At 44.3% G+C, this 27,393-nt stretch overlaps 1 protein-coding gene across 1 annotated transcript; it reads right to left on the bottom strand.

Moving 5' to 3' along the window:
- Positions 1 to 471: 471 nt before the first annotated feature.
- Positions 472 to 26,606, bottom strand: AMFR (autocrine motility factor receptor). Its single transcript, XM_064722766.1, has 14 exons — positions 26,219 to 26,606; positions 24,692 to 24,784; positions 22,872 to 23,036; positions 20,957 to 21,109; positions 17,746 to 17,786; positions 15,952 to 16,084; positions 15,331 to 15,464; positions 13,702 to 13,812; positions 10,676 to 10,866; positions 8,898 to 9,001; positions 6,807 to 6,941; positions 6,069 to 6,152; positions 3,385 to 3,569; positions 472 to 1,972 (listed from the first exon to the last, which is right to left on the bottom strand). Exons 1-14 carry the CDS (start codon positions 26,438 to 26,440, stop codon positions 1,828 to 1,830), a joined length of 1,896 nt encoding a protein of 631 aa, XP_064578836.1. The 5' UTR covers positions 26,441 to 26,606; the 3' UTR covers positions 472 to 1,827.
- Positions 26,607 to 27,393: the final 787 nt, after the last annotated feature.

The raw sequence follows: 27,393 nt of genomic DNA, 5'->3' as shown, positions 1-27,393 counted from the left end.
CCCCGTGCCACCCGGCGTGTCCCCTGCCCAGCCCCAGGGAGGGAGGGAAGGAAGGAGGGAAGGAGGGAGGGAGGGAGGGGTGCTTGGCAGAGAGCAGCAGCAGCAGCAGCTCCTGACCAACACGGCTTTTCCAAGGCTCCTGCTGTTTACAGCCACCAGAAGCGTATGCTGGCACTGGGAAAGTCGATGAGGCCTCGCCTCAGATGACCTCCCTTCGCAGGGAGGCAGAGCCAGCCAAGAGGCCAGCACTGTCCTGTGCTCCTGAGCACAAACCAGCCTTTCACGGCTCAAGTAGGTCACTGTGCAGCGCTGCCGCAGGCAAAGGTGCCATCCAGCGGCTGGCCAGGGTCCACTCCTCTGGGAGCTGCCGGGAAAAGTCAGGACAGCAACAGAAGCCTGGAAAGAACAGCCTGAGTCTCTGAAACACCATGAGAAAACATGAGAAATCACACTACAGAAATTTACAAACAATTTCCAACACTGATCAAGGTTTTATTTTTGTTTTGTTGGGTTTTTTTAAACAGTAAAAACAAAACAGCTGTGTTCAAAGCAAAACCAAAGATCTCAAAAAATTTTTTTGAGGTTTACTAATAGCATTGCAAGATAAGGCTTCCCAAAGAGTTTTATTGAAATAAATTATTTTCACCTAAACATCGATGCAATTCCTCTCATTAAATTCACCTTCACCTAAAAACCAACAGTAAAAAAATTACCAACAATTCTAGATAATACTGGGCTCCTTCTAAAGGACGGTGAAACTAGAACTCACTCTTCAGAAGTTTAAAAATTAAGTCACTGCCATGTAAAATTCAACTAGGTAAGCTAGCAGCGGCGGCGCCAAGGGGATCTCAAAAGTTCTTTAAAAAATCCAGGTTAGCAGGTTGGGCTGCAGCCAGCAAAGGTCCAGCTGCCCCCGTTCCTCCAGTCTTTCTGAATAAACTCAGAGTGAGGTTGTGGGGTTAAAAATGAAATAAAAAGCAAGATAATGGAGCGATCTCTGCACCGTCCGCCCGTGTGGCGCTGGAGTCCAGGACAGGCAGGTTGTGACTCCCTCGGCTCACGGCAACACTGTGACCTCACCTTAGGTCCCTCTTCTTCACTCCATCCCCCTCCATCCCTCGCTTGTTCCTGGACATAAAGGCAAAGTGCAGCCCTGGGGATGGACAGAGCCAAACCTCTGCCAGTGCAGAAGAGCCCAGCAACAGTGAACTATTATATGTGGGAATCGGCGCTTTGCTGCACAATTCATGAATTCAGGTTTTTCTGTGTTGTGTAGCCAGACAACTTCATCCAGTGTAAGAACCTCCCAGCGAGGCTCCCCCAGCCCTTCCAGCCGCCCTACCTAACACCTTGGCTGCTGAAGGAACAGGGACTGAGGAGCCTGCTCATCTAACAGGGCTTGCTGCAAGCTTCTAAGCTTCCTTCCTCAGAGTAACTGGCCCTGATCTCGAGCAGAACATGCCCGAGCACTCTGTGAGGGGCACCCACAGCTACCTCAGAACACACTTCCCCAGCCTCTGCTGTGCCGTCAGCCCCGTAGCTCATGCCAGCTGCAGAAGTCATGCCCGTGGTTTAGAAATTGCCTTTTGTTGTGTAGAGGATCAACGTCACATAGAAAATATTACAAAAAAGGTTAATTTGTCAGCTGTCCAAACATTATTAGACCACATGCTTTATACAGCAGAGAGGCAGCCAGCTCACTCGGCAGCACAGCCAGCTGAACTCTGAAGAGACACTTTCTTGCTGGTATAGAAAGCGCAGGGTTTTTTGTATGTAATTTATTTATTCAACGTTGCTCACGAGGAGGAGGAGGAGGGGCAGCGGGCGCTAAGAGTTTTGCTGCATCTGAAGTCTCCGTTCGGCGGCGGCAGCCAGGGTCCTGCGGCGCAGGGTGGCGGCGTCGGCCGCCGCTCCCTCGGGCAAAGGCTTCTCTGTGCTCAGCTCCTCATCGGAGGTTTTGTTCAAGTAACGCCTGAGGGAATAAAGGAAAAGATGAGCGAGCAGAACCCACCAACCCACCTCGTTCTGGCTCTGAGAAATGCATTGCTGCAGTCGGGAGGGCTGGAGGAAAATGCCTCAATAAAAGCGCACGCAGGTTATGTGTGATCCTAAAAAAGCCCACATCACCTACAACAGGCTCTGCAGAGTTGGCAGAAGCTCTTAGGTTTTGTACAAGATCTTTGTGCCTTTGGGAAGGAGCCAGTTCTAAAGGTCAGGGCTGTCCTCAGCTCAGAGCAATTCACAGCAGGTGAGTTACTGACTCCCTCTGTTCCTGTTACTCCACTCCTCAGCCTCTGGCACTGCCTACCACAACAAGGCACTCCCCGATGGCAGCAGGTAAGCCAGTGACAGAAGGGGCACTAGGGGCTGCTCACTCTAAGGCCAGAGGGCAAGGAAGTTGCTGCCAGAGTTAACATCCCAGTGAATTTTTACACTTTAATGGCAAAAAACCAGTAGTTTGAAATTCAACAGCTCTTCAAACCAGTAAACCAGAAAGTCAAAAATACTCTGTCTTCCTAAAAGACATTTTTTCAATCAAGGAAAAATTAAGTCTAAGAGTAAGTCTGTTTATAGATTTATAAATGGTGTCACACTCTCAGGTATTTATAAGGCATTTCAGTGTGGAAAAGAAAAAGAGCAGCAGTAGCCTGACAACACCAAAGGACCCAGAACCTGTGTCCCTGCAATACAAAGGAAGGGAAAATACTTGATAAAAACACTGCAGTTTTTTCTACATCACTAAAGTGCTTTTCCTTTTCTGCTTAATCAGCAACTGGATGCTAATAAAGTCTACCAACATAACTGGAATGCCAGTAAAAGAGTTGGATTCTACCAGTAACAGCTATTACTGGTTGGGCTAAAAGAAACAGTTCAAGTTGGTCCCTCTCTCTTCAGCAGTGCTGACTGGCTGGTGCTGAGCACCTCTGGTGAGGTCTAGTAAGGATCACCTGTCAGATCTGCACTGCTCTGGGCTCTGTATCTGGAAAAAGTGGTGCCTGACAGGAACTGCAGCTGTAAGAGCACAGGCAGTGAGGGCTGACACCTGTGCCAGGAGCCAAACTAAAGATTGCTAAAGGATTCAACCCAAGTAACCAGTTCTCAGTACATTCTTAGACTAAAGCCCACTGAAGCTAGAAAAATCAGCCTTTGATTTCAAAGAGCTTTAGATGAACTGCACAGGAAGCTGTGTGCATGTTGGGACATGTGATGCTATTTCTGAGCTGGGTTTAGCAGTACAGCATCCTGAGCCTGCTGTGGCAGATGTATTCATTCCTCTTACTACTTTTCACATCAACCCAGGCTCTCAGTGGTCCAAACCGATTTGAAACCCATTCTGGGAGACTCCACTGAGTGGCCAGAGTGGAGTTTTAGGAAGGAACATACTTTCGAGCTTGTTGCAACAAGTCCTCCTTCCGCTGAACCAGCATTCGCTGCCTCTCATCGGCTGACTTGGAAAAGCGACTTCCCCTGGCCTCAAAATCTTCTGCTTCATTAGGTTCTGCTTCCATCTCGTTGAATTCCACCATTTCTTCCAGTCTAGAGTTCAGTTCAAGAGGCACTCTCTCAGTCTAAGAGAAAAGGAAATAAAGCATACATCTTTGCAAAATTTGGGCTTCTTTGCATCAAAACAAGAAGCTACAAAGAATTGTCATTTTCTGAGGCACTGGAAGAAACCAGAGTCTCACCTGCTGTACCCAGTTCCTTCGGGTTCCTTTGACAAACCCAGCCAAAAAACAGAACAAAGCTATTTCAAACCATGCTCAAAGATCCTGTATCCTATAACGCTGTATCTTTTATGCCATGTTTGAAAGTAATGTCAAAGACAAACATTAATTACTCATAATTAATGCTCTCTGAAAATGGGGCATTTGAAAGTCAGATTCTGCAGCTGACTTGACAAGTGATGCAACAGTAAAGAGTTGAAAAAGCAGAAATCCACATACTAAGGAAAGAATAACAAATGTATTTGCAAAGATAATTTGTGCTCAAGAAGGGAATTTATGAGGCTTCGGTTCACTGGGTTCTGCAGCACCCAAATCATCCTGGTTTAGACTGCTGGAGCAAGGCTGGCAACTGTCCCCAGCACAGTGTGCCACGAGGGGAGCTGGCAGCCCCACATGGCACCTCTCCCCCCTGACAGCCAGCTGATAACACTAACCCGAAAGGTGAGCTGCTGGGTGATGGTGTGGGTGCACAGCAGAGGGGAAACAGCACATCCTGATCACACCCTGCCACACACCATCAGATCAGCCCCCGATGCAGAGATGCACAGCCACGGCCAGAGCCAGGAGTGGTGGCATCAAGAAACAAATCCCCAGGGAAGCACTGAAGGCTGCAGCCATCATTTGGTATCCTAGAGAACAACTCAAGCCAGTGGGATGCTCCAAGGCAGCTCCTACTGCCTGGTTTGGGGCCTTTGGCAGAGCTGCCGATTCCCTGGGACTGCTGCTCCAGCCCCAACAGCCCAGCCGTGGCAGCATCACAGTACAACACACAGGCTCAGGCAGCTGAGGTGCAAAACAAGTTGAGTCATGCCAAAGCCCTAGAGACAGGCCAGTAAGGCCATCACCCTAACACAACAACTTCAGAGAGCAAACACCGAGACAAATGTCACTTCCCATTAGGTAGGTGAGCCACGCAGGAGTCCCAGAGCCCAAATCAGCACAGTACAGACACTGCAACCTCAAACACAAGTGTGGGTGTTCAGCCTCTCTCAGCAAAACCACCACTGCTGCAATTTACCAAAGTGCACACAAATGCACTGGGATGACACAGGAACAACCACTGGGCTGCCTCAAAGCACTGCCACATCCCTGAGGAGGGAGGGAGAGCCCCATGGAATGATCCCATGGATTGGACTGGGGACCAAGATGACCTTGGCAGACCCATGGAACAGGTACAGAGCAACTCAACTGCTGCTTCCAATTCCCACACAGGGAGGCAGGGAAAAGGGAAGCTGTGCTGGGGGAAGCAGTGAGGCCACTCTGAGTGGCCACTCAGAGGCCACTCTGTCAATGTTCAGACAAGATCACCCCTTTGTCCCCCTGGGCCATTTGTGTCAGAAGATGCAAGTTGGCTCACCTAAGGTTTGGGGGTTTTTCATAAGGTTACAAAGATTCAAAACCCAAAAATGCTTGATCCAGACCAAGATTTTCATTCCTGCAGTTCTGTAGCTGCTACCTCAGGCTCATACCAAATATCTGTACCATCACTACCACCTCTTCCTCAGCCTCAACTGCAGAATCACACCAAATCAAAGGATCTTTTGTCTTGCAACCTGCTAACAAGGGAACTGCTACAGTTGAATTCCAGGCAGTAACAGGTTGGCTCTTCAGGTCACTAAAGGCTGCAGAGAAAGTCACACACCTCACAAATTTACTCAACAAGCAGAAAGAGAGATTTATAAAACAGAACCCCTCAGGATGTCACTATTACAGTCAGGGAAAACAAAAGTGAAATGAGATCTTACTTTACTCACAGGGTAATTTTCTTTCCCTGCCATACTTTAGCTAGCACATGCTGCTTAGTAAAGGCCTTAGCAAAGAACAGCAAAACCCATTATTGTGCTTTGCATACAGAAGGGCTGTTATCTCTTGGTCCAGTTCATATCTCACTCCATTCCCACCAAAGCTCCTCGTGTCCTAAGGTGCTTCCTCCAGAACACAAAAGAATTCTTATACTCAAAAAGTAAATACTCCTCCTTTTAATGGAAGTGTTTGGAGATGTATAGAATGGGAATGAGAAGAAAAAGGGGAAGAGCAAAGCTACCTGCTCTTCATATTCCACAGACAGGCATGGGCTGACCAGACATGAAAAGAGACATGATAATCCTCTGTTCTTTGTACCATTTGAATGCACTTTCCCTCAAGGAAAAAAAAGAAAAGCACACAGATAATCCTTTACAGGGGCACTATATTCATATCTGATTTATCTGCCCGACTGTGTTAGCTCTGATGTGAAATGCAAGGAAGGGCTGCCACCAGCTTGACCTGATTACAGAACCAAAGGCACCTACCAGCCCATGCAGCTTCCAATTGTGCTTTCTGCCCATCTTTATGCCAATTTACCTGTGTGACAGTTCCAGTATCCTCCTGATCAGTACTGTGCCTTTCCACAGGGTTGTTCAATGCAGGTCTAATGCTGTCTGCACGCTGAAATGCAAACATCATGGGTTTAATACAGTGTGGGAAAGAGCAAAAAAACCTGAGCTCTTTGAACACATTCAAAATCTGCCCTCTGCAATGTCAGGCATTGTGTTCAATTTAGAAACAGATAAGTTAGCAATAAACAGAATGCTCTGTGTTGAGAGAGAATTGCCTCTGCTTCCCCACACACAGACTCCAGATAACAGTACTATCTGATGTGCATAGAACCAGAATTGAATATTCTTATTAACAGAAACACTGTCCCCAGACTGCTTTACTGAAATCTGCTGGCACTAATTAAGAACAAGGCATCATTTTGCCAACTTTCTTTGCAAAAAATCTTCCTAAGTGGTACAATTCAATTATCTGTCAGCAGAGAAATCAACTGGAAATGTTCTAAAAGCTCTGCACAAGAGAGACTGGGAAGAGCTGCTTTAACTGAGCAAATATTTGTCTCTTGTCTAGCTAGGACATTTTCAATATATTTTTGGTACATGACTGAATACACAACATTTACAGAGATTTAAACAAAGGGAAAAACAAATCCCACTGATTCACCTGTGCTTCAACTCGTTTCATTCCCCTCAGTCATTACTAGGAGGCTCAGTGCTGTGATAAGAGAGAAAGAAAGTAATTTTAGGTGCACAGATTGTGACTCACCTGTGTGGGGAAAGGCACCTGGATGCGCCCTTCCAGGATGTTGTCAGTGGTGATCTCCACAGAACGAGTTAGCTGCAGATCCTGCAGGACTAAATGATAAGGGACCTGAGGGAACATCTCCTGAATCTGATGGGCCTGGAGAAAGCAATACAGTCAGTATCAGCAGTAAATAGAAGTCAGTTGATAAGTATGTCAACAGAAGGAGATTAAAAATATTACCAGCTCAAAGATGCTGCTTATGATACGCAAACCCACAGAGAGAAAGAAAAGAAAAGGAAACCCATGCTGGCTGTGACTTGCAGGGCAATATGCTGCCCCCACTGAAGTCAACACCCAAACTGCAGCTCCTAGGGAGACACCACATGGCCCTGAACTGTGCCTGTAGGTGCACAAAGGTTTCAAAAGCCTCCCAGCCCTCTTCTTATGACAGCCTTTTAAATAAAGGTCTCTACAAAACTCATGGGTGACTGAAAGTTAGATCAACACTGAAGAAAAAAAACTATTTCGATTTTTGCCATATTGGTTCCAAAATGGTACTGACAAGGACAAGTGGAATAAGTTTTAATAACCCGCTCCCTCCAGCCACCCTCCCTTCAAACCAATTGAATAGGGTCTGAAAACTCAATTAAATTAAACTGAGTTGTCAGGGAACTGTTATGACTGAATTTCAAGTTAGTTAAATATTATCCAAATTAAATAAGTAAAGGTAAGAGGGAAGACAAATAATATGCTCCCAGAGTCCAACAACTAGATTTCATTTAATATTTAAATGTCTATTTTCACTATTGCCCAAAGTCATGGGGGGGCAAAGGGGAATGAGAATGGCAATAAGAAAAGAAATGTGGAAGGAGTTTTGAGAACAAAGCAAAAACTATGCACCAACTGACAGTGAGTTCCAATACAAGCAACTACTGCAAACATAACCCTCCACTGTATTAACCTGTGACCAAACCAACTGATTTAGCATTTCAGCCTCTGGCTTTCCCCTCAAAATACTTCCCAAGGGTTTTATTCAGTAACACAAAGGAAAATGTCACTTGTTTTCTATTAAAAATGTGTAACACTTTTATAATTTGCTAATCTTTAACCAGCTTTCCATTAAAGTAGACATTTTAATATAAGTTGCTACTGTACTTTTGATAATACACAATCCTAACAAAATCATTACTCATCCTTAACAAAAGCCTATTTGTGTCACTGTGTCCAGTAAAAGAAAAACTAAACTGACCTCAGATGGAGAGTTCCAGCATATTTAACTAATAAATCATCTGCCAGCATCTTTTGATCCCTCTCTGCCTCAAAGACCCTAAAAATAGTGGCCTTACCCTGCTGATGTTCAAACAGAAGTATAGGCTATGGGTGGGAAAGACCTAATATTCAGAAAATTCAATCACTTACATGACACACCTCACTGAACATTTATTACCATGGTATAGAACACAGTATCTTGATCAACTCAAAGGAAACAGCACTTCTCAAAAAAATGAAGTGTTTCATGAGGCCACATCCTTTTCTTTTTGTACTACATTAGAGTTTTTATGGACGAATTCAACAAATATGGAATTTCGTCCTCTACACTTCCATCATCATCATGAACCAGCAAAAGCTGAGGGTGCTAGAGAGCCCACTTCACACTGATAAAACACTGAAATTGCTATCTTGAAGCTTTGTGCTATTAAAGATTAAAAAACAAATCAAAACCTATAGAATGGTTTGATCAGTTACTACTTGACCAACAGCTAAATTCTCTGGTTACAGACTCACACCCTTTGGTGCTGCAAGTTGGCACAGAAGTACTGAAAAAGAGCTCAAGAAGTCGCACTGAGCAAGCTGAGAAAAAGTCAACTCATCTACCCAGGAAGTACAGGTCATTCTTCTACCTCATTCACTTACCTCCAGACCTGTTCTTTTAGGCTGGCACATCTGAAATACAGCCCTAACTTCAGTGAAGTAAAGCTTCTCTCACTCAGAAAAACAGCTTCCATCTAGTGTCTAACCACTGTTTTGACTTCCTTCCCCTTTATGTTCTCCATTTTTATGTAACCCTTTCCCCTACACAACACAAACAGGAAGGCTGAGGTGCAGTCTCACCATAACATTGAGCTGGGAGTTGCTGGCTTGTGCAATTCCAAGGATGTTGGTTGTGTGCATCACTTCCACAGAGAAACTGGGCAGCCAGCTGGCAATTCGAGAGCCTGGCAGGAAGAAATCACCAAGAAAGTCAAGAAAGAGCATGAGAATCTCAGCAGGCCAAGTACTTCTACATGTATTTAGCATAAATCTTTACATTCCATAAGGTATGTGCAGGGAGTTCTGCAGTGCAATCTGTCCCTAAGGTCTCCCAGACATGGAGATGGCTGCAGTGAATCAGAACCTGCCCATACTCTCCTCAAAAACACTGTCATAGTGCTGTAACAATCTGGGGGCTGCAAAGGGATCAAGGAAGTAACACATCCTTGTTTTCTTTTTTAATGTTCCTATTCAAGTGAAAATTAAAATAATCCAGAGTCAAATGCAGCTCTGGAATACATGAATAAATCCAGCAATTTTACAAAAACAGGACAGCTTCTAAGAAATCTGAATCCAGGCCCAAAATGGGTCATCACTGAGAAATACCACTTCAAAGGGACACAGAGTAACTGAACAAAGTGACTGCTGCAATTGTGTGCTTCAGCTCAACAGAGTAGGGCACATGGGTGGCTCCCTCCTCCTTCTGTGCTGCCAATTAAATAAACTCAGGCTTTGCTCTATGCCACTTCTCCTTCTATCTCCATGGTAATGCTGCAGGTCTCCAAGACACTGGAGAGCACTGGGGAGGACAATCATCAAAAATATTGTGTTATTCTAAATATAAATGTCCTTTGGAGACCTAAAGCACCCCACAAGTGGAAGCCATGCAGAAGCTATCAGCCAGTTTCCATGTACCTAGAAATTGTCTGACCCTTCTCTGCCCACGATTCTCCCCCTCCAATCTCCAAAGATTTCAAAACAAGCACAGATGAGGAACAGGTCAATGTGTAAGCTTGCAGTGAGCATTTCAGCTGCCTCATGGGAGCTCCACAAGGGCAGAGCCCAAAGTTCAATATTTGCACTACTGAAATCATTTGAGAAACACCATGAGTGTCATCAAAATCTGGGAGACTGTCGAAAACAGCACTCACCAATACCAAAATTCTAAGAAAAATCTGGAAGACAAATGACATAAATTGCCTTTTTCAAAACAAGTTGTCTCCATATACAGAACTTCTTGTGGCCTGGAATCACATCTGCTTTGAGAGTACTTACAACACACTACTAAAAACCCCAAATATTTTAAACTGTTGTGGCTACATGATTCCTTCTGAGACTAATCTTCTGCACCAAACCAAGCATTGCAAGTGTCTTGTAAACTGAGTGGCAAATGGACTTTTGACAACTACACATTAGCTAGGTGATAGGGGAAAGACTGACTTTTAGACTGCACCACAGAGGGCTTTTTCCCTCCTCTTTGACTGTTGCTGATTAACCATCACATGGCAGCAAAAAAAGACACAGGAATTTCCCATTCTGCTTGTCAACATGGCACACAGTGAATAAATGGCAGTAACTGAAGCTGCTGGCCACAACAAATCCAGGAAAAGGGAGCACTTGTACAAAATCTTCCAAGAAGTCTCCACAGCTCTGGGAAATCTCAGAGCTCTTGCAAAAGAACCATCAGAGACACAGTGGTGTTGGACAAACACAGGCAGAGCATGGTTTGAGTTCCAGCTGAAGCACAGAGAGAGCTCCCTTCTAGAGAAGGCTGTCTAGAACTCCCTTCTAGGGAAGACTGCTCCTGCTCCCCTGGTTCATGTGGGCACCAGCAGCAGTGTCAGGTGTGCTCAGCTCACCATCAAAGTGGAAGAAGTGATTGTGCTGGTTCAGGCGGGGTCTGCCCTCTGCTGCTGCCACCGGCACCAGGTTCTCATCCAGGTTCTCCCTCTGGTGATCCTCCCTCACATGGTGGCTGTCAGTGATATTCAGGGACATTCTGCAGGTGGGGCAGGATGTGTCTTGTTCCAGCCAGGACCTCAGGCACGAGCTGACAGGAAAACAGTAATGCTAGGGTGAGCTTGCAGTGTTTTTCCAAAACATCACTGTCACCAGTACCTCAGGCAGCTGCAGCATTGTTCTGTACACAACATCAACACATGGACTGCTCAGAGATACCCTTAATGAGCTTAATTCATCACATGGCCCTCCTGATGACTCTGGCATAGGTTTCTTATTACTTTCAGCTGAAAATACTCAAGTGTTCACTTTTTATAAACATGCACACAGATTTATCACAAGCTTAAAGCATTCTCCAAGGTTGCTGTCCTTCTAGCTCAGAACAAGCAAGTTCTGCCTGGAAGGGAAAAGAAACCAGCTCTTTTCTCTCACCATTCCCAAATGAAAAGGGAAAAAACCAACTGGACACATAGTTAATGTATCCTGACACATTTTCATAGCAGTTCTGCCTGTGATGAGGCAACAGCACCTCCAGTGTTTTCAAATAGCTTTTCAAAATACCAATACCCAAACCACAAAAGTCAGCACCACTCCAGCAACCCTCTACACAGATATTTACTAATACTAACAATTCTGTGCCCTTACAATGCTTCCTTAATTCTGAAATTTTCTGTGCTACAGAAAGTGAGAAGTGTGTGAAATGCAGGTTGAAACATTCAAAGCAGTGCATGCTTTTTGATTTAGGCTGATATGCCCAGCTGCAGTATTTGTTCAACCTAATTTTCAGTGTGGAAGAACTGAATTTCACAGGGCTGAACACTTCTCAATATTGTAACACATACTTCACATTTTGCAGGGTGGATTTTTTTCCAGAAGTTCTCAAAACACTTTAGAAAGGTAAAGACATACAAAAAGATCAAATAAACCTGTTCCCAAAATTGTGTATTTGTAAAGAAAATGAAGGCACAGATCCCAGGTTTGGTTGACAGAGCAAGGGAAAAGCTCTAACTGCAGGACTATTGTGAAGTCAAGATACCAGCATTCTGTCCAATTCCTGAAACTTTGCCAAAGTGGTTTCCATCACCTTGCAATGGAGGGATACACAGGGATGGGATTCCCAAAAACAACCAAAACACCACAGTAAAAAACTGCCACCTTCCACCACCTTGGTCAGCAGCACAACCAGCAGGCTGGCACTGGCACTGCTGTCCAACATCACCTCCCTGCCCACAGCAAACTCACACCTCTGCTGAGCTGTACTGCAAAGGGCACTGGGGAAACACCCAGAGTTTCCCAAGGTGCCACCACGCTGCTGCTCCACAGCTCAACAGCCAAGATGCTGGAATGGGCACAACCCTGTGTCAGCTGCATCAGCACCAGAGCCCAAGAGCCAGCTGTGGTCACACCCCGGTCACCCACAGCACCTCAGGAGGAGGGCAAACAGCAGGTCAAGGCTGGCAACCTTTCAGAGCAACAACTCTTGAAATTGCCTGCTTTCTAGAAGGTAAAGGAGAGTTTCAACATGCCTAAAAGACTCAGACAACTACTCCCATTAAATTTCCTTAGTATTTGGGCACAGGGTTGATCTCAGCCATGCAAATCTTCCCTGCCACCTTCTCTTCCACTCCAAAGAACTCATGAGGAAAAAAAATCCCATGTAATTGAGAATGGACACAGTGTTCAGCCTGTTGACAAAATCACCAGGCTTTTATGAGGAGAGAAACCACTCTCAGGTTGTAAATAGAGTTATTAGCTACATCTGGTTTTATATGCAAGCTGTCCACTGTAACATGTTCCCTCCCTAAAAGCACCAAGGAGTGTAACATGATTCAGAACTGTAATTGCTTCAGAAAAAAAATAAAAAAGGATCCTTTAAAATATAGAGAAAATGTCTTTCTGAAGAGAAGACCCTGGGCTTCTCAAGTGCTCAGCAGGTGATTAAATATTCACATGATTCAGTAGCACTGGAAAAAGAGTTTCTGCCATGGAGGCACATTATCTCATTAGAGACTTCTTGGAACACAGATAAATATTTATGGCAAGGTTTGTCATAAATGACAACAAATTAGCACACAGATTACAACCTCTGGTTTGACAGTTACCAGAAAAGCAAAATGCTATTTACAGAAAGTAACACCCACAGGGACAATTTAACTGACCTGCATATTCATCACATGGCCCTCCAGAAATGCCTGCTTCAATCCCTGTTTCTCATTTCATATTTAAGCACAGGCATGGAAACGTAAGCACTGCTACAAAAGATCCAAGGAAAGTCACATCCATCTCAGCACACTATGTCCACAAGCATATGCCACTATTCACTACTGAGTGAGTGTAAGAAGCAGTGTATAGAGAGGTTCTTTGGCCAAAAGTCTCCCAGTTCTAACTACCAGCTGCTTAGGGACCATTTCTGCTGATTTGGTTAACCTCTTTTACAGCCCTGATGGACTCACTGCCCCTTGAAACCACAGATTCAGATCTGGCCTCCACAGCTGTCCTGGGGAACTCACACCATGTGAGGATGCACTGTATAAAAATACTCCCTGTTTTCCCCTTAAAGCTGATACCTGGAAAGTATTTAAGGATCCAGCTCCAATTTTTCTTCTTCACCTGAAAATGAACACAACCTCCACACAACAAATCTACTGACCTGTGTTTGAGCAACTCAACACTGGTTACCCACTAGCCGACAAGGTACACCCTCTTAGTTTGGGGGAAAAGAAGTGCACCAGGTGGAACAACCCAAACATGAAAATTACTGGAGTGAAAAAGACTTGTACTTTGTTGTCAGAAACAGACCAGGCAGCAAGCACCCATCAGCTCTGCTGTTAGTTTGTTACTTGTCATCCCACTGTGGATTCCAGCCATGCCCACCTCTCCCTTCCCTTCCCAGCTGGGTGCACCATTCCAGCCTGCACACACGTACTTGTGGAAGAGGTGGCCACAGGGGAGTTTCCGTGCGGATTGCATGGAGTCCCAGCAAATGGCACAGTCATCGTTGTTCACTGCCAGCTCCTCCGGTGTTGCAACTGCAAACCTGCAAAGAAGAAACAGGAAGAGACAGAAGCAATCACTACACAAGCTCAGCACAGCCTCCTCTCTAGAGAATCCAGCAGTGAGAAAACCTTACCCCCCATGTTAACTTTTCATTAAGAGACCTGTGCCAACAGATTTGTTATTTTTTTTATTTGTTATTTTTCAGGCTGCACTGCAAAGGAATATACACATACACATGCCTCTGATGCCTTTTGCAGGCACTTTTTTGAACATCTCCTCATCCATCCTAAGTGCATAAAGCTTTGACTTCGTACTTTCCAAGAGACAATTATATGATCATTTTGTTGAGATCCTTAAATTATAATCTGTATAGATTTGGTTTATGTCATTTTTCTAAATGAGTTTTAATAGCTGCACCCATTAAGCTGTCTGTTTGGGATCATAAGCATTTATGGTGACTAATTTTGGCCTCAGATTTTGCCATTCCCATTTGTCTTTTCTCCCTGTTTTTTTAAGCTACAGTGCCGTGTAAGCAGTTACTACACAGTATCCAAACACAACAATACAGAAATGAGTGGTGTAACAACATTTCACAGCACTGCTGGTGTGGAATGTATCTGAAGAACAAGCATATAAAGGCAGCTGCCAATGGCAGCTTCAGAAGGAGAGTTAGAACGTGGTTCTTCCAGCACAGTCAGAATGACCAAAACACATCAAGTTATTCAGATAAGAAGTCTGTGACACATGCAACTCAAACACCTTTGTGAACAGCTCAAAGGGGTTCAGTGGCTGCATCTTACTGCAAAGAAACAAAGCATTGTGGATGAACTTTATTATGCAGCTCTTAATGTAATATCACAGCCATTAAACAATTCCTCAAAAAAAAAAAAAAAGCCTCAGGAATTTCTAGACAAGCCAGCGTTCTCCACCTGGACTACAGCAGCAGGATTTAGCAGGCCTCCCAATTTCTCCATATGACCTCACTAAAAGGGAATGGACTGCCAAAGTACTGCCAAAGTGCTCCTAGCTCCACTTTAGGTAAAGTCTTAAAGTTGGCTTCAGGTTTAGTAAATACACTGGTAAAGCTAGGCAGGGTTTAATTAATATTTTGATTTCAGTCAGTAAGTGAATGGCATGGCCTAATGAAATTAAGAGCATTGATTTCTATCACAGCCAAAGCCAGTATTTGACAGCTAAAACAGGCAGAGCTCTTCAAAGCTTCTGTCACCCAACAAAGGTAGTGTGCAAAAAAATACAGAAGAAATACTGGTCAGAGGAGTTCATTCTTTTGCCACTTTACACATTACCAGTAATGCTGCCATTATACAAGTCAATCCTACCTATCTGTTAAACCCAGAAAGAGTCTCCCCACTAACAAATAAAATGGGTAAAAACACACTCCAAGTGTAGAGACTTAAGGTCAGGTTTGGAACATTGCATCTGTCCAGCTTACACCATGCCACTGTGTATCAAAGGAACATAAAATAATCTCAACTTCTTTCTCAGCATCCTCTCTACTAGATCTACACCAAGACTGCAGAGCAAGTAAGGGGCTGACCTGGCCTCCATGTTTCCAACCACACGCAGGTAGTTCTTGTGCCGCCGAATTCGCCGCTGCACCTCGTGGAACAGGTAACGCAGCTGCATGAAAATCACCAGGCTGGCCATGGACAGCCAGATATTGCCAAACAGCTTGGGAAAACCACAGAGCAGGGATTACAAACAAGAAGCTGCATCAGGTCTTAAGAGACAAAGAAATCAAGAAACCAGCCCTGAAGGATTTCTCTTTTGTTGGGTCCATTCAGACCGACCACGCATGTTCAAAGGTACTACCACTCACTACCTCTTCACAAAGAAATTTGGCAGCACAGCATTTATAAAAAGGATAAACTGAATTCAGTCCTGTCCAGCTTAGCATCTCCTGCTGCCAATGAAATAATTCAGTCTGGTATTACTCAATAAAAAAAGCTAATTAAACACCTACTAAACAGATAATTACACACAGTAGTTAATACTCCTTAACAAAGTTGTTTGTGATGACTTCAAGTACACAGGAGGAAGTAACTTGTCTGTAATATCTGGCTTCTAAAATAAGCAAAGTAAAAAAAATATAAAATATGCATACTCAATACCCTTAAGGCCAGTCTATTTGTTCAGCATTATGTTCAGTATTTCATACCAGCATATGAATATGATGCATCAAGTCCAGGGAAAGCAGGGTTAGCTCCATGACAAAATCTGTGTAGTAGACATAAGTGCCCTTGCCCTCCCAAGTTCCTTCATGGTTGAGATCCCAGAGATGAACAACATATCTGCAAGAGTGAGGAAATTAACATTATTCTTTTTTGTTGTTGTTAAATAGCATCTCTATAATTCAAACTATTTTGTCCATTTTTCAAAAAACCTCTAGATATGGATGCTTTGCCCTTCTGAGGCCCTGTGCTCACAGTCTGTGCTCACTCAAGGAGGACTTCTTTTAATGTTACCAGTTTCAAACAGCAACATTTTAAAAAAGCAAAAAGCAGTCAATGCTCAGCCCACACTGGCACCAGAGACACTGCCAGCTGATAGAAAAGATGCAGCATTTGCTAAAAACTACTTCAGGTACTGGAAATCAACCTTAGGATTATAGTAACTACAGAAGCACATTTTTCAGCACGTGAGGTGTTTCTTACGTGAGTCACCACAGCTCAGTGTCTGAGCTGAAATGCTGACAGTGACCTGCACAAAGAGGCTCCTGCATTCCACACCATGTCCCACATATGCACACACAGGTGTGGCACAGGTACACATGCATGGGACTTTGTCAAAGCAAACCTTCAAGAGACCAGGGCCTTAAAACAAACCCTGTAGAATGACATCAAGTAGCATCTATGAACCCTCATCCAGCAGCACCCAACCACTTTAATCCATGCCTCAAGCTATACCACCCACTAAAGGCACTCATGCATTTCAACCCCTATCTGTAAAAAGCACTCCTAAAATGCATTTCCATCTGTAAAAATCATTCTTAAAATGCTTCAATGCCTATTTAATCCTTTGTGCTATCCAATATATCTGCCAACTGTTTACTAGCTGTCTTTAAAAGAAGTATTCCTCTAACTACTCAAACACCAGTACAATCTCTTATTCAAATAAAGGCTTCAGGATAAGACACACATAAAACAAAAAAAAAAAAAAGTCAGTTGCAAAACTTGTGCTTAAAATCAGCACAGACTAAAGCTAACCACCTCTGCTCATCTCATAGAATCCTGCAACAGTTTGGGTTTGAAGGGATCTTGAAGATCATCTCTTTCCAAACCCTTTGGCTGCCTCATGCAATCAGGCCATGACCACTTCCAGGATGGGGCACCCACAGCTTCACTGTGCCAGTGACTCACCAATCCCACAGGGAAGATTTTTTTTCCTAGTATCTAATCTAACCTTGTCCTCTGCCAGTTTGAAGTCATTCCCTTGCACCATGCCCTTGTCCAAAGTCCCTCTCCAGCTCTCTTGGTGCCCCTTTAGGTACTGGATGGGGCTCTAAGGTTTCACCAGAGCCTTTTCTTCTCCAGGCTGAGCAACCCCAGCTGTCTCAGCCTGTCTCCATGGCAGGTGCTCCATTCCTCTGCAAATCTCTAAGGACTCTCCTAGACTCACTCCAGCAGGCCCACATCCTTGTCAGGCTGGGAGCCCCAGAGGTGGATGCAGCACTCCAGGGGGAGTCCCAGCAGAACAGAGCAGAGGGGCACAATCCCCTCCCTGACTGCTGCCCACACTGTGGGGATGCAGACCAGGATGTGGTTGACATTACTGGGCCATGTCAAGCTTCTCATCTACCAACACACCCCCAGGTCTCTCCTTAGGGCTGCCCTCAATCTCCAAACATGCATCTGCAATTCAATGAGGTAATTACCTACCCTCTTACATAAACATGCTGTATGCACTACCATCCTGAACACACAGCCTGTAAACCTGAACTCACAGAACTTACCTTAAAATCACATGAGCAGTTCTGACTGTCACCAGCAGAGACTGCAAAAGAGGAAGAAAAACCATACATATTATCAATATTCTGGCAGGGACAGTGGTGCAGATGCAGGAGCTCAAGGGCTAAAACACAAAATTCATTTATTGCACCTTAACAAGTCCTGTGAACCAATGGTCACTATAGATGACTGTGTGCACAATATACCTGAGACAACCATGAAGCTTATAAAAAAATATGAAAGAGATTGTTCCCAAACACACCATGCTTTTAAAGCAGCCACTAGTGTTGCTGTTGTTAAGTGTCATTTTTTCCCAACTACAAAGGAGGTATTGCCTTTTTCAATTATTATCACTCAGCAAGTGTTGAGACCACAATCCCATCAACTACCTCTCCTCATCCCACTTCTTAAAAAAAAAAAAAAAAAGAACTGGAAGAACTGAATAATAACAGAAATTTGAGGAAGATAACTTCAAATCATTCTCTCCCTTTGCTGAGATGTAAATGCTGCTAAAATAACTTCTCTCTTTAATCATACATATGTTTCTAGGCTAAACACAGAGAAAAAAACCTGAGTCTATCAGAAAGTGTAAGATCAGAAGTGTAAAGACAAATCACCAAAAAGGTAAACTGCATTTCCATGGGCTTTCATCATCTAAGAGAAGATAGCCCCATCACTTCTCTGTAATCCATCAAGGCCACAGTGCTCCATCTCTTGTTCTATCCTCACAGTGAAAAACACCAGCCATGCTTCCCCAGAGACTGCCCACACCAGCCTGCAGGTAGCAGGGGCCAAGTGACACTGAGATGCAGGGGATTTACAATGAGCAACTGAAACCACTTCTGTGAAACTGGTCTGGTGGCATGCCTTCTGCATAAACACTGTAAACAGGACAGAAGAACTAACAAAACCACTAACTTCCCAAAGAAGTAATAAGCCAGTTAGTTTGAATAATTTTTTCCATCTGTAAAAAAGCATTCCTAAAGTGCTTCTATGCATATTTAACCCTCTGCAATACCCAACATATCTGCCAACTGTTTACTAGCTGGCTTTAAAAAAAAACATGCAAAGATATACAGACACTGCTTGCTATACTCTAATTCTTGAATACCATATATTAAGGCAAAAAAGATTAATGTTTACTCAAAAATACAGGCAAGTCCCTACTCAGCTTTCTCTGGGCATTTGCACGTTTCACATCCACCCTCTGCAGCAAAGAAAATGCTGACAAGAGACAGAGAACAAGGGGAAGTTACCTAAAACACAAGAAAAACATCTATATTGCTTTATTGAAAACCCTAAGCTAAATCAATGTTTGCAGAAGAGAGATTAATAGCTTAATGTAACTTAATGTAATTCATTCACACTAATGGAATACACTTGGCAGGGTCCCTCTTGAGGAGGATCACACAAGCCACCACCAGAAAAACATTTCAGCCTCAAAGATTTATTGTTTTTTACTAAGAGCTTGAAGTCTGCTATGAGATGTCACTGCCAGTACTTGTACAGAAAGAAACCTAAATATTTTATTTCACTCACATAAGTTCTGGGTATTAAAATCAAGGAAATTACTCATGGTTGCCCAATCCATACAGGGAATATTTAAAATGTTCAAAAATGGCAAGATCTTATACAATCTCCTATGAGAAAAGATTAAACAGACTAGAATTATTTTACTTAGAAGGAAAGGCAGTCAAGAACAGGCAAAATGATGACAAAATCACAAATTCTGTGAAAAAGATTAAACATTATTCCCCGCCCATGGCAGCGGGATTGGAACTAGATGATCTTTAAGATCCCTTCCAACGAAAATCATTCTGTGATTATCAAACACAAGATTCAGAACAACTCAATGAGGACATCTTTCATGTACAGAAAGCCAAGTTAATGTGGAATTTGTTGCCTTTGGATATTACAGAGGCTGACATACAAACAAGTTCAATGAATGATCATACAACTTTCCAGAGTACCTCTGGGACTACCAAACACAATGGGTTTGTACAGCCCTCAGCTCAGGAATGTTCTCAAACAGCAGTGGCTGCAGTCACAGCTAGCAGACCCTTCCTTCTGCACTCCCCACACTTCCACTGACTGAGCCACTCCTTTGTTAATCAGCACACAGAACAGCTCCACTGAAATGAACAACTGGGCCCCATCCTGCAACCCCAAACACCCACACCACCACACAGCACAGCTCTGAGGAGGCAACACAGGCTCCACAGCACTCCCTGATTAACCTACCCTGAGCTGGTGCAATGCTGATAATCCTTCTGCCAAGCCAAGATAAGAGACATGACACCAAAGAGACCCCACCTTTCAGAGACACTGTTAAATCTTCCAATACCCTTCCACTGTTTCATTATAAATCTGGTCTTGCACATTCTCATATTCATGGAAAAATAAAGAGACATACTGATAACTGAACTGTGGTGTGACAAGCATCATATTCTCTTACTATCAGTTATTTTCCTTCCTGCTCCACAACTCCAAGAATGAATTCAAGATAGAAGAAGAAAAATAAATTGTACATGTTATTTGTTATCTGAACTAACAATGTGCTAACATACTTGGATTGGATTCCTCTCCTTGGTTAAAGATGATCACTTCCTCAGGCAGAGTGCAACAACCCACCACAACATCAAAAACATACTGATGCTCACTCCACAAACGTACTGATGTTGAGTCCACAGAGCAAAGTGTTCAGGAGTGCACAAAAATGCTTTGCTCATCTCAGCTGAGACACAACTCGTTACACCAACATAAGCAAAAGCCACGAGTATGCCTTAAGGAAAGGATGTCTCACTCCTTTTGGGGAGAAATGAAATAGAAAATACAACTTCAGAGAAAGAGGCTGAAGTGCAAATTAACTTTCATACACACTCTCTCCATCTCTCAGGTGCTGTTTCACCGACCCTTCTCACAATGCTCATGAAGCACAATCATTACTTTTTCCATAAGCTGTCATTTGATTTCAGGGTCACTTTGCAGGTCTGCCCTCTCATTCTCTGCCTCAGACTAAGATTTTTTTCAGGGTTAAAGGCTAAAGAGAGAAAGCATGCCAATCTGGCAACTTCTGGAAAACAGGGGAGGATCTGTTTGTGTCTTCAAAGTTTCTTTCTTATGGGAATTAAAAGCAAATCCATCCTGTACCAGGACAGCCCCAAGTGAGGGGTCAAAGGCAAAGCAGAACCCACAACACACATGAAGAAGTCTCACCTCTGCTGCCATGAAAGCCAAGGTGTGCATGCCATGGGTGTAGCCAACAACTCCACAGACAACTGCTAATCCACAGCAGGACAGGAGCATGGCTATGAGCAGGGCCAGCACTCTGACGTGGCTGCTCATGGGTGTGGTAGGAGAAAAGGAAAGCTGCAACACAAATACATAAATATGTGACAGTTTAAATGAGTACTTCATCAACCTTCCTTCAATTGTCACCTCACCAAACAAGACTTCATTCAGGAAAATCTTCTGCTTTCTAGCATAAAACCAATTTCACAATGCAATGTTGTAATAAATTATGAAGAATAAAGCTAAACCCACACACTATCCCAAAGGCTCATTCATGTTACTGTCATTTACAGTCACATTTTAACAATCAGTTACTATTTTTTTATTTACAATTACCCTGATTATCTGAGCTATTTAAATCACCTGTGCAAGAAAACCAGAGACACAGTAGTTTCTGCACCAAATCCACAGCATCTGCTTTGGATTTATATGCATTTTACAAAGACACCTAACCTAACACACAGTCTTCAAGCAACGTTTTGCCAATTTTTCACCAAACAGCTGATCTGAATTTGTCCAGCTTGGTCTTCCATCCCATACTCCTTCCACTGTCAATTCCTTCTGGAAGAAAAAGATGTCTACCCAAAAAAAACATTTAAGCTGCTGCTAGAGACTGCTGAACACTGGTGAAAAAAGGTGTCTTATTCAATAGCATGCAAAATGTGCTAAATCTCTAAACTACCTTAACAGAAGGCTACACCTGGTCTGTCTAAATCAAAGGCAACCCAAGTGGATTGTTGGTCCATCCTCTTTTTTCCAGGGCAGGATGAGAAAGAACAGGACAAGGAAAGAAGGAGTTGCCCAAAGCTTCACTCTGATCTGATTTACAAAGTTGATTCCCATGTTTTATTTTTAAATGGGTTCTTTCTTAATTCTTTGTATCTGGTTCAGCTCCACGTGCCCCATCTCCACAAGGCAAATCCTGTATCATTTGTCCAAGCAAAAAACAACTATGCATGCTTTGAATGCAAAAATAATATAATAAGGATTTCTTCCCACGTGAGCTGTATTCTTCCACAGCTTCCTGAACAACACTAAAAATACCAGATGACTGCCTTGCTCACTGCTGTCTTAATTTTCCTAACCCTAGCCAATGAAGTTTCAAATTTAAGTGCTTAGCTACCTATGAATTAACAGGCCTTACTGGACATTATTTTAAAAAAACCTGCAAAGCCCAGAGCTACCAAAAAAAATCATGGATTCAATTCAGGTAAAACTTCTATGCCAGGAGAGAGGAGCCTGGGAAAATGCAGGCCCATTTTTCTAAAAGACCAAGACTTACTGTTGAAATTACAGTTTCTTCTTTCTTGCCTAGCCTTCATTTTCTGCATTTTTACCTAATTTATTCCTGGTATTAACAGAAAGTTGAATGTACCTTAGAGAGAAAATTGCACAGTATATTGTAAAGACACTGGCAGTCAAAATTCAGTATATCTAAGTGAGTGAGAAACCTGAGCACAGAATCTGCAGAAACAGGCTCCACAGGCCAATCCTAAAGGGCACCAATCTAAGGGATGCTCTGTTGTTAGGATGTCTTTACTGAGGAGAGCTCTGAAGCCATCTCATCCAGTTATGTAACAGTAATTACAGGGCACATATAAGGAGCAACTTATTACAGAAAATAAGTATCTTCAGCTCCATTTGTCTCATGGGAAAACTGAAGGAGTAAGATTGACATTGTAGTTTAAGCAAGTATTTGAAGCTAATGGGACGTGCACGTGTTCAGCACCGCAGGGTGTGGAAAAGGTCTAAATGATCTGGTTGTACCTTATCTGAGCCACTGCCCGAGCCAGAAACAGAATTTGCATGCCCCAAAAGACAGCCCTTCATCAAAACTTACATATTCAAAGCGATCCTTGCAGAGCTGAACCATCAGATGGAGAAACACAAGTCCAGAGAACCAGAGGCACCACATCACTACTTCTTCCACTGTCTGAACATTCAGCACACCAAAAATGAAGATAAACTTGTAGAAAATGAAATTCCAGAATTTATCCTTGAGATGCTGTAATGGAAGAGACTCAAGTAAGAAACATATTAAAAATACCAGCAGACCTTACTGCCTATCTAGTTTCTTGTACCATGGCAGCATAACTGTGCTACACAGCACACAAGGCAGTTTCCTGCTGTATTCCTAAAGCAGTGCTCAGCACAAAGCAAGTCTGATCTCAGTCTGATTCTTCTGCCCAAGCAACTCAGCTACCAGGCTGCAAACACACAGTCCTCTCTGCTGGAAGAGCTGCCACAGTTAGTTATTCAAGATGCCCAAACTGCCTAGCACCTTGCTTCCAAAAACCTGCCAAAAAGTACAGATGATTAAGAAAAGATGATGAAGTCTATGGTTAAGAATCACAATGCCTACAGTGGAGAGTGAGATGGATGAGCAATGAAAATAAAACCATTCCCACACACACAAAGTACGGAAGAAATAATATGATGTTCTCAAGCAGCAGACAGCAAGCCAGCTTGGAGGGGATTAAAAAATTTATGAAACAAAATGTTTTGTTAAAGTACACAATGAAATCACCAGGAGTTAGTTAAGACAGGCCCTGAATTCCTTAATGATGCTGCTGTTCTGGGCTCGCCAGTATTAATAAACAGCTTTCCTTTACATGACAACTGAGGCAAACTCCCACTGTCCAAACACAAGTGGATCCACACTGCTACTGCTTTGCACTTCAGTTTTTAAGAGGGCAGAGAACATCCTGGAAACCATCACCAGTTAAAATTCCTTATAGTCAACATGGACTGAAGAGGAAATCTGGCCCACTGCAGTTTGATAGTGTCTTGGTTTTAATACACTTAGAGCCTCTACAAGGTATGAATTACAAACACAATAGGCTTTGAGAGCTCCACAGTTATTAATGAGGCTTTGTGTGCCTCAGTTCTGCATGTCAAAAATCATCATGGCCTGATTCCTCCTAAAGAACTCTTTCTACAGACTTTTATTTTAATATGTGAACACACTCCAAACCACTGCTTCTGCATTTACACAAGCAACTTATGCATTTGCCTTACTTTTTAAAAAAAATATATAGAGATACTATTCAAGGTCCTGCTGCTACCTTCATCTTCTGCAGGATCCTGTTTTTAAAAACTCTGGGCTTTCATAGCTCCTTTGCTGAATTTTTACAACCATTCTCACATAGTCAAGAGTAGGACTGAACAGCCTCAGTTTTCTTTCCTGCTCACCTCCTTTCTCTGGGGATTTTCTTGCCTACTCCCTCTTAAACCAGCAATGATGAACCATTCACTCAGTGTATGAAAATGGAAAGCACTTCTCCAGCAGTCAAGGTACAAAAGAAGAGAGAATTCAAAATTGCCAGTGCTGACAACTACAAAAAGCAATGGAGAAATGCTGCCAGGTGCAGGCAGGATGGAGAAGAACATGTTGCAAGAGTTTTGAAGTGAGGCATGCTTGTAAGAAATCTAACAGAGTTCATTAAAGACACAGGATTTTCAAGCTGACTGTGGGCTATTAAAATACAATAGGAAAAATTCCCTTCAAAATAAAGCAGAAGCTTGTGGCTGCGGATATACTAGCTAACCAAATGGTAAGACATATATTGTAAATTTATTTTTCTTGTGCAGTTTCAGCAATTCCACACAGAAAATCACACCATTTGTCATGTTTTATGGTTTCCTTGTTTGCTGTCTCACCTGCCTCTCACTGACACGAAGAGGACCAAACACCATATACTGGATTAGCTTAGCAACCAGCATCAGAAAACAGCAGGCAGTGTTCACTAGAACCTGAAAAGAAATAAAGCAGTCAGTGACAAATACTTTTGCCCTATTTAGAAGAAGGGAGAGAAGGGGAGTCTAACAAAACCTGCCATTGTTCACAGAACAGTATTAGTTGCCTTTTCTTTTGATGAAATTTAAGCCTGGCCTCTTTCAAGACACATAAGTAGCTGATAAGTCTTAGCTTGTTTTTTTCCTAGAAATACTAACACAGTTTGATACAGCAGTAAAGTCAACAAACTGCTCTACCTCTTCACAATAAATTATTTCATACAGACTACCAAATTTCATAAAAGAACGTGAGGACAGAACTTACAGATCACCAAGATGGTAATTTTGTTTAACATATGGCAGATAATAAAAATCCAGTTTGAATCTGTTATTACAGTAAGAGGATTCAGAAGTTGCCTCAAAACATGCTGAATAGCACACAACCCTTCAGTAAAAACACTTCTTGAGGCTTTCTTGGGAAACTTCTTCACAGCAAAGCAGCAAGAAGCAGAAGACATGGGTCTGGGAAAACTGACATCTCACATTTGGCAAAGGCACTTGCAATTAACTTTTGACCTTAGCAGGACACTAAAAAGGTAGATGATGAAGAAGCTTTGCCCTGTCATTTCCAAAGGTCGTAACTTCTCCAGGATTCTTATAGCTGTGAGACCCGGTTTCAATAGGATGAATATGTCTGGTATATTAAAAAACAGCACCTCAGTCAAGCAAGTATGTTGTGAAGCAGATGTCCAGCTACTGCCACCTTTGAGTGACAGACAGATGAAAAGTTCAACAGCAACAGCTCAGCAAGGTATCCAATACCCCCTTGTTGAGCCTTTATTTCAACTACAAATCAGTGAGCCAAAATTCAGAAACCATTATGAGGTTTGGGTTTTAAAAGGTACAGAAAATTAATTTTTTTTCCTTAAATGGTGAGAATGTTTCCTCTCACATACAAGACTTTCAGTGCTATTTTAAAAAAACAGATAAAGGCAGCAGGGCTTGGGCTCGAATACCGGACAGCCCCTTACTCAGATTTTTGGCAGAGCAGGTCGGGCAGTGCTTGGCGAAGCTTAAGCCCAGCAAGCGCCCGGGTCCGCGGCAAACGCTCCCAACAGCTTCTGCCAAAGGCCCGGGCAGGACGAGCGGGGGGCGCTCGGGGAGAGAGAGTAGCACGAGCCGCGGGCTGAGCTCCGGGCGCTCGGCTCTAACGCTGCCCCACCGCCCGGCTAGCCAGGAAGGGAAGCGGCTGCGGAGGCGGCCCAGGGCGGGCAGGGGAAACCCAGCCGAGCCCCCTCTTCGTTCCGCGAGCAGTTTTCAAACAACAATAACGAAACACCCCCCGGAGCCGCCCACCGCCCCCCGGCCGCGGGGAGGTGCCGGCAGAGGCCGATCCCGCTGCCAGCCCCGCAGGCCGCGGGCGCGCAGGCCCCGCCGCCGCCCCGGGCTCACCCAGACGCAGAGGCTGTCCGAGAGCAGGTAGTAGGCGACGTCCAGGGCCCGCGGGCCGGCGCAGCGCTGAGGCTCGGCCGGCTCGGTGCCCGCCGCCCCGCAGGGCGCCTGGCTGAGAGCGCGGTAGGCGCTGAGGCCGGCGCCCAGCAGCGCCAGGGCGCTGAGCGCCGTGTAGGTGCGGAGGCTGGGCCAGGGGAAGCGCTCCAGGAACAGCAGCGGCATCGCGGAGCCCTCGCCACCGCCCGGCCCCGGCTCGGCGCGCTCCCCCGGCTCAACGCCCGCCCCGCCGCCCCTCCCCGGGGCCGGGCGAGCCGCCCCCGCTGGAGAAAGGAAAGAGACCGGGCCCGAACCCCCCGCCCCGGCTCCGGGCGCCGCGTCCGCCCGTCACCCCGCGCGCTGAGTCACGGCCGGGGCGGCGCTTCCACCGGCCCGGCCCTGCCCCGCACCCCCCCCGCCCGGGACAGCGGCCGCACCGCCGGAGCCGGCGGGGGGAACTGGAGGGGCCTCCGGGAGCCCCCAGAGCCACAGGCAGGGAGGCGGAGGAGAGCGCCCAGAGACTGCAAGAGCAGCGCCCTTCCACAGGCAGCCTGGAACAAGAATTAGTCTCAAACTACCGTGGAGTTAGGTGAGAGGTGCTCTGAAGTGCCAGGGCTCAAAAGCTGCACTCTGCTCCTTGTTCTTGCAGCACTTGACTTCCAGTCTTCCATCTGCCCTTCCTTACTTCCACGGGCAAAAAGGGTTCTGTTTTCCACTGCCCTGCTAGCTTCATTTCCCCTTGCTGGCAGCTAAGAAACCATACATTCTACTCACCATCTGTCTGGGCCTTCCATCCACAGGACCAAAGTGAACAGCCCTTGCACTACCTTTCCCAGCATTTTGCAGTACATTTGCCATACTGCACAGCTTCAATTTGACCAGAGCACCAAGCTGTCAGGATTGTTCTGTACATTGCTTCCCAGTGCAGATGGCAGCAAGCAAAGCACTTTGGCAAGATTCAGTTCTCTTGCAGCTGGCATTCTCCAACCCTGCCTTCATAAAAGGACAGTGCACAAGCAACATTGCATCTTCTGATCAGAGGCAGAACTTGGAAACAAAGCTTTTGAAGACTCATTAAGCAAAATCAAGACTAAAGCATTGGGAAGTGTCACATCCAAGTACACTTTATGTTTAGCCAA

The sequence above is a fragment of the Zonotrichia leucophrys genome, chromosome 11, assembly GCF_028769735.1.
Source record: "Zonotrichia leucophrys gambelii isolate GWCS_2022_RI chromosome 11, RI_Zleu_2.0, whole genome shotgun sequence".
In the NCBI taxonomy this organism is placed as follows: domain Eukaryota; kingdom Metazoa; phylum Chordata; class Aves; order Passeriformes; family Passerellidae; genus Zonotrichia; species Zonotrichia leucophrys.
Note: the sequence above shows the minus strand (reverse complement) of the source record. Positions and strands in the feature narration are given on the sequence as shown.

What these genes read in the sequence shown, in the direction of transcription:
- AMFR (XM_064722766.1), bottom strand. Translation starts at nt 26,440, where the DNA reads ATGCCGCTGCTGTTCCTGGAGCGCTTCCCCTGGCCCAGCCTCCGCACC. An exon ending in ACTGCTCATGTGATTTTAAG is followed by an intron (nt 16,085 to 17,745) that starts GTAAGTTCTGTG and finishes TCACTCTTGCAG; the next exon opens with ATATGTTGTTCATCTCTGGG. An exon ending in GTTGGAAACATGGAGGCCAG is followed by an intron (nt 13,813 to 15,330) that starts GTCAGCCCCTTA and finishes TCTTCTTTGCAG; the next exon opens with GTTTGCAGTTGCAACACCGG.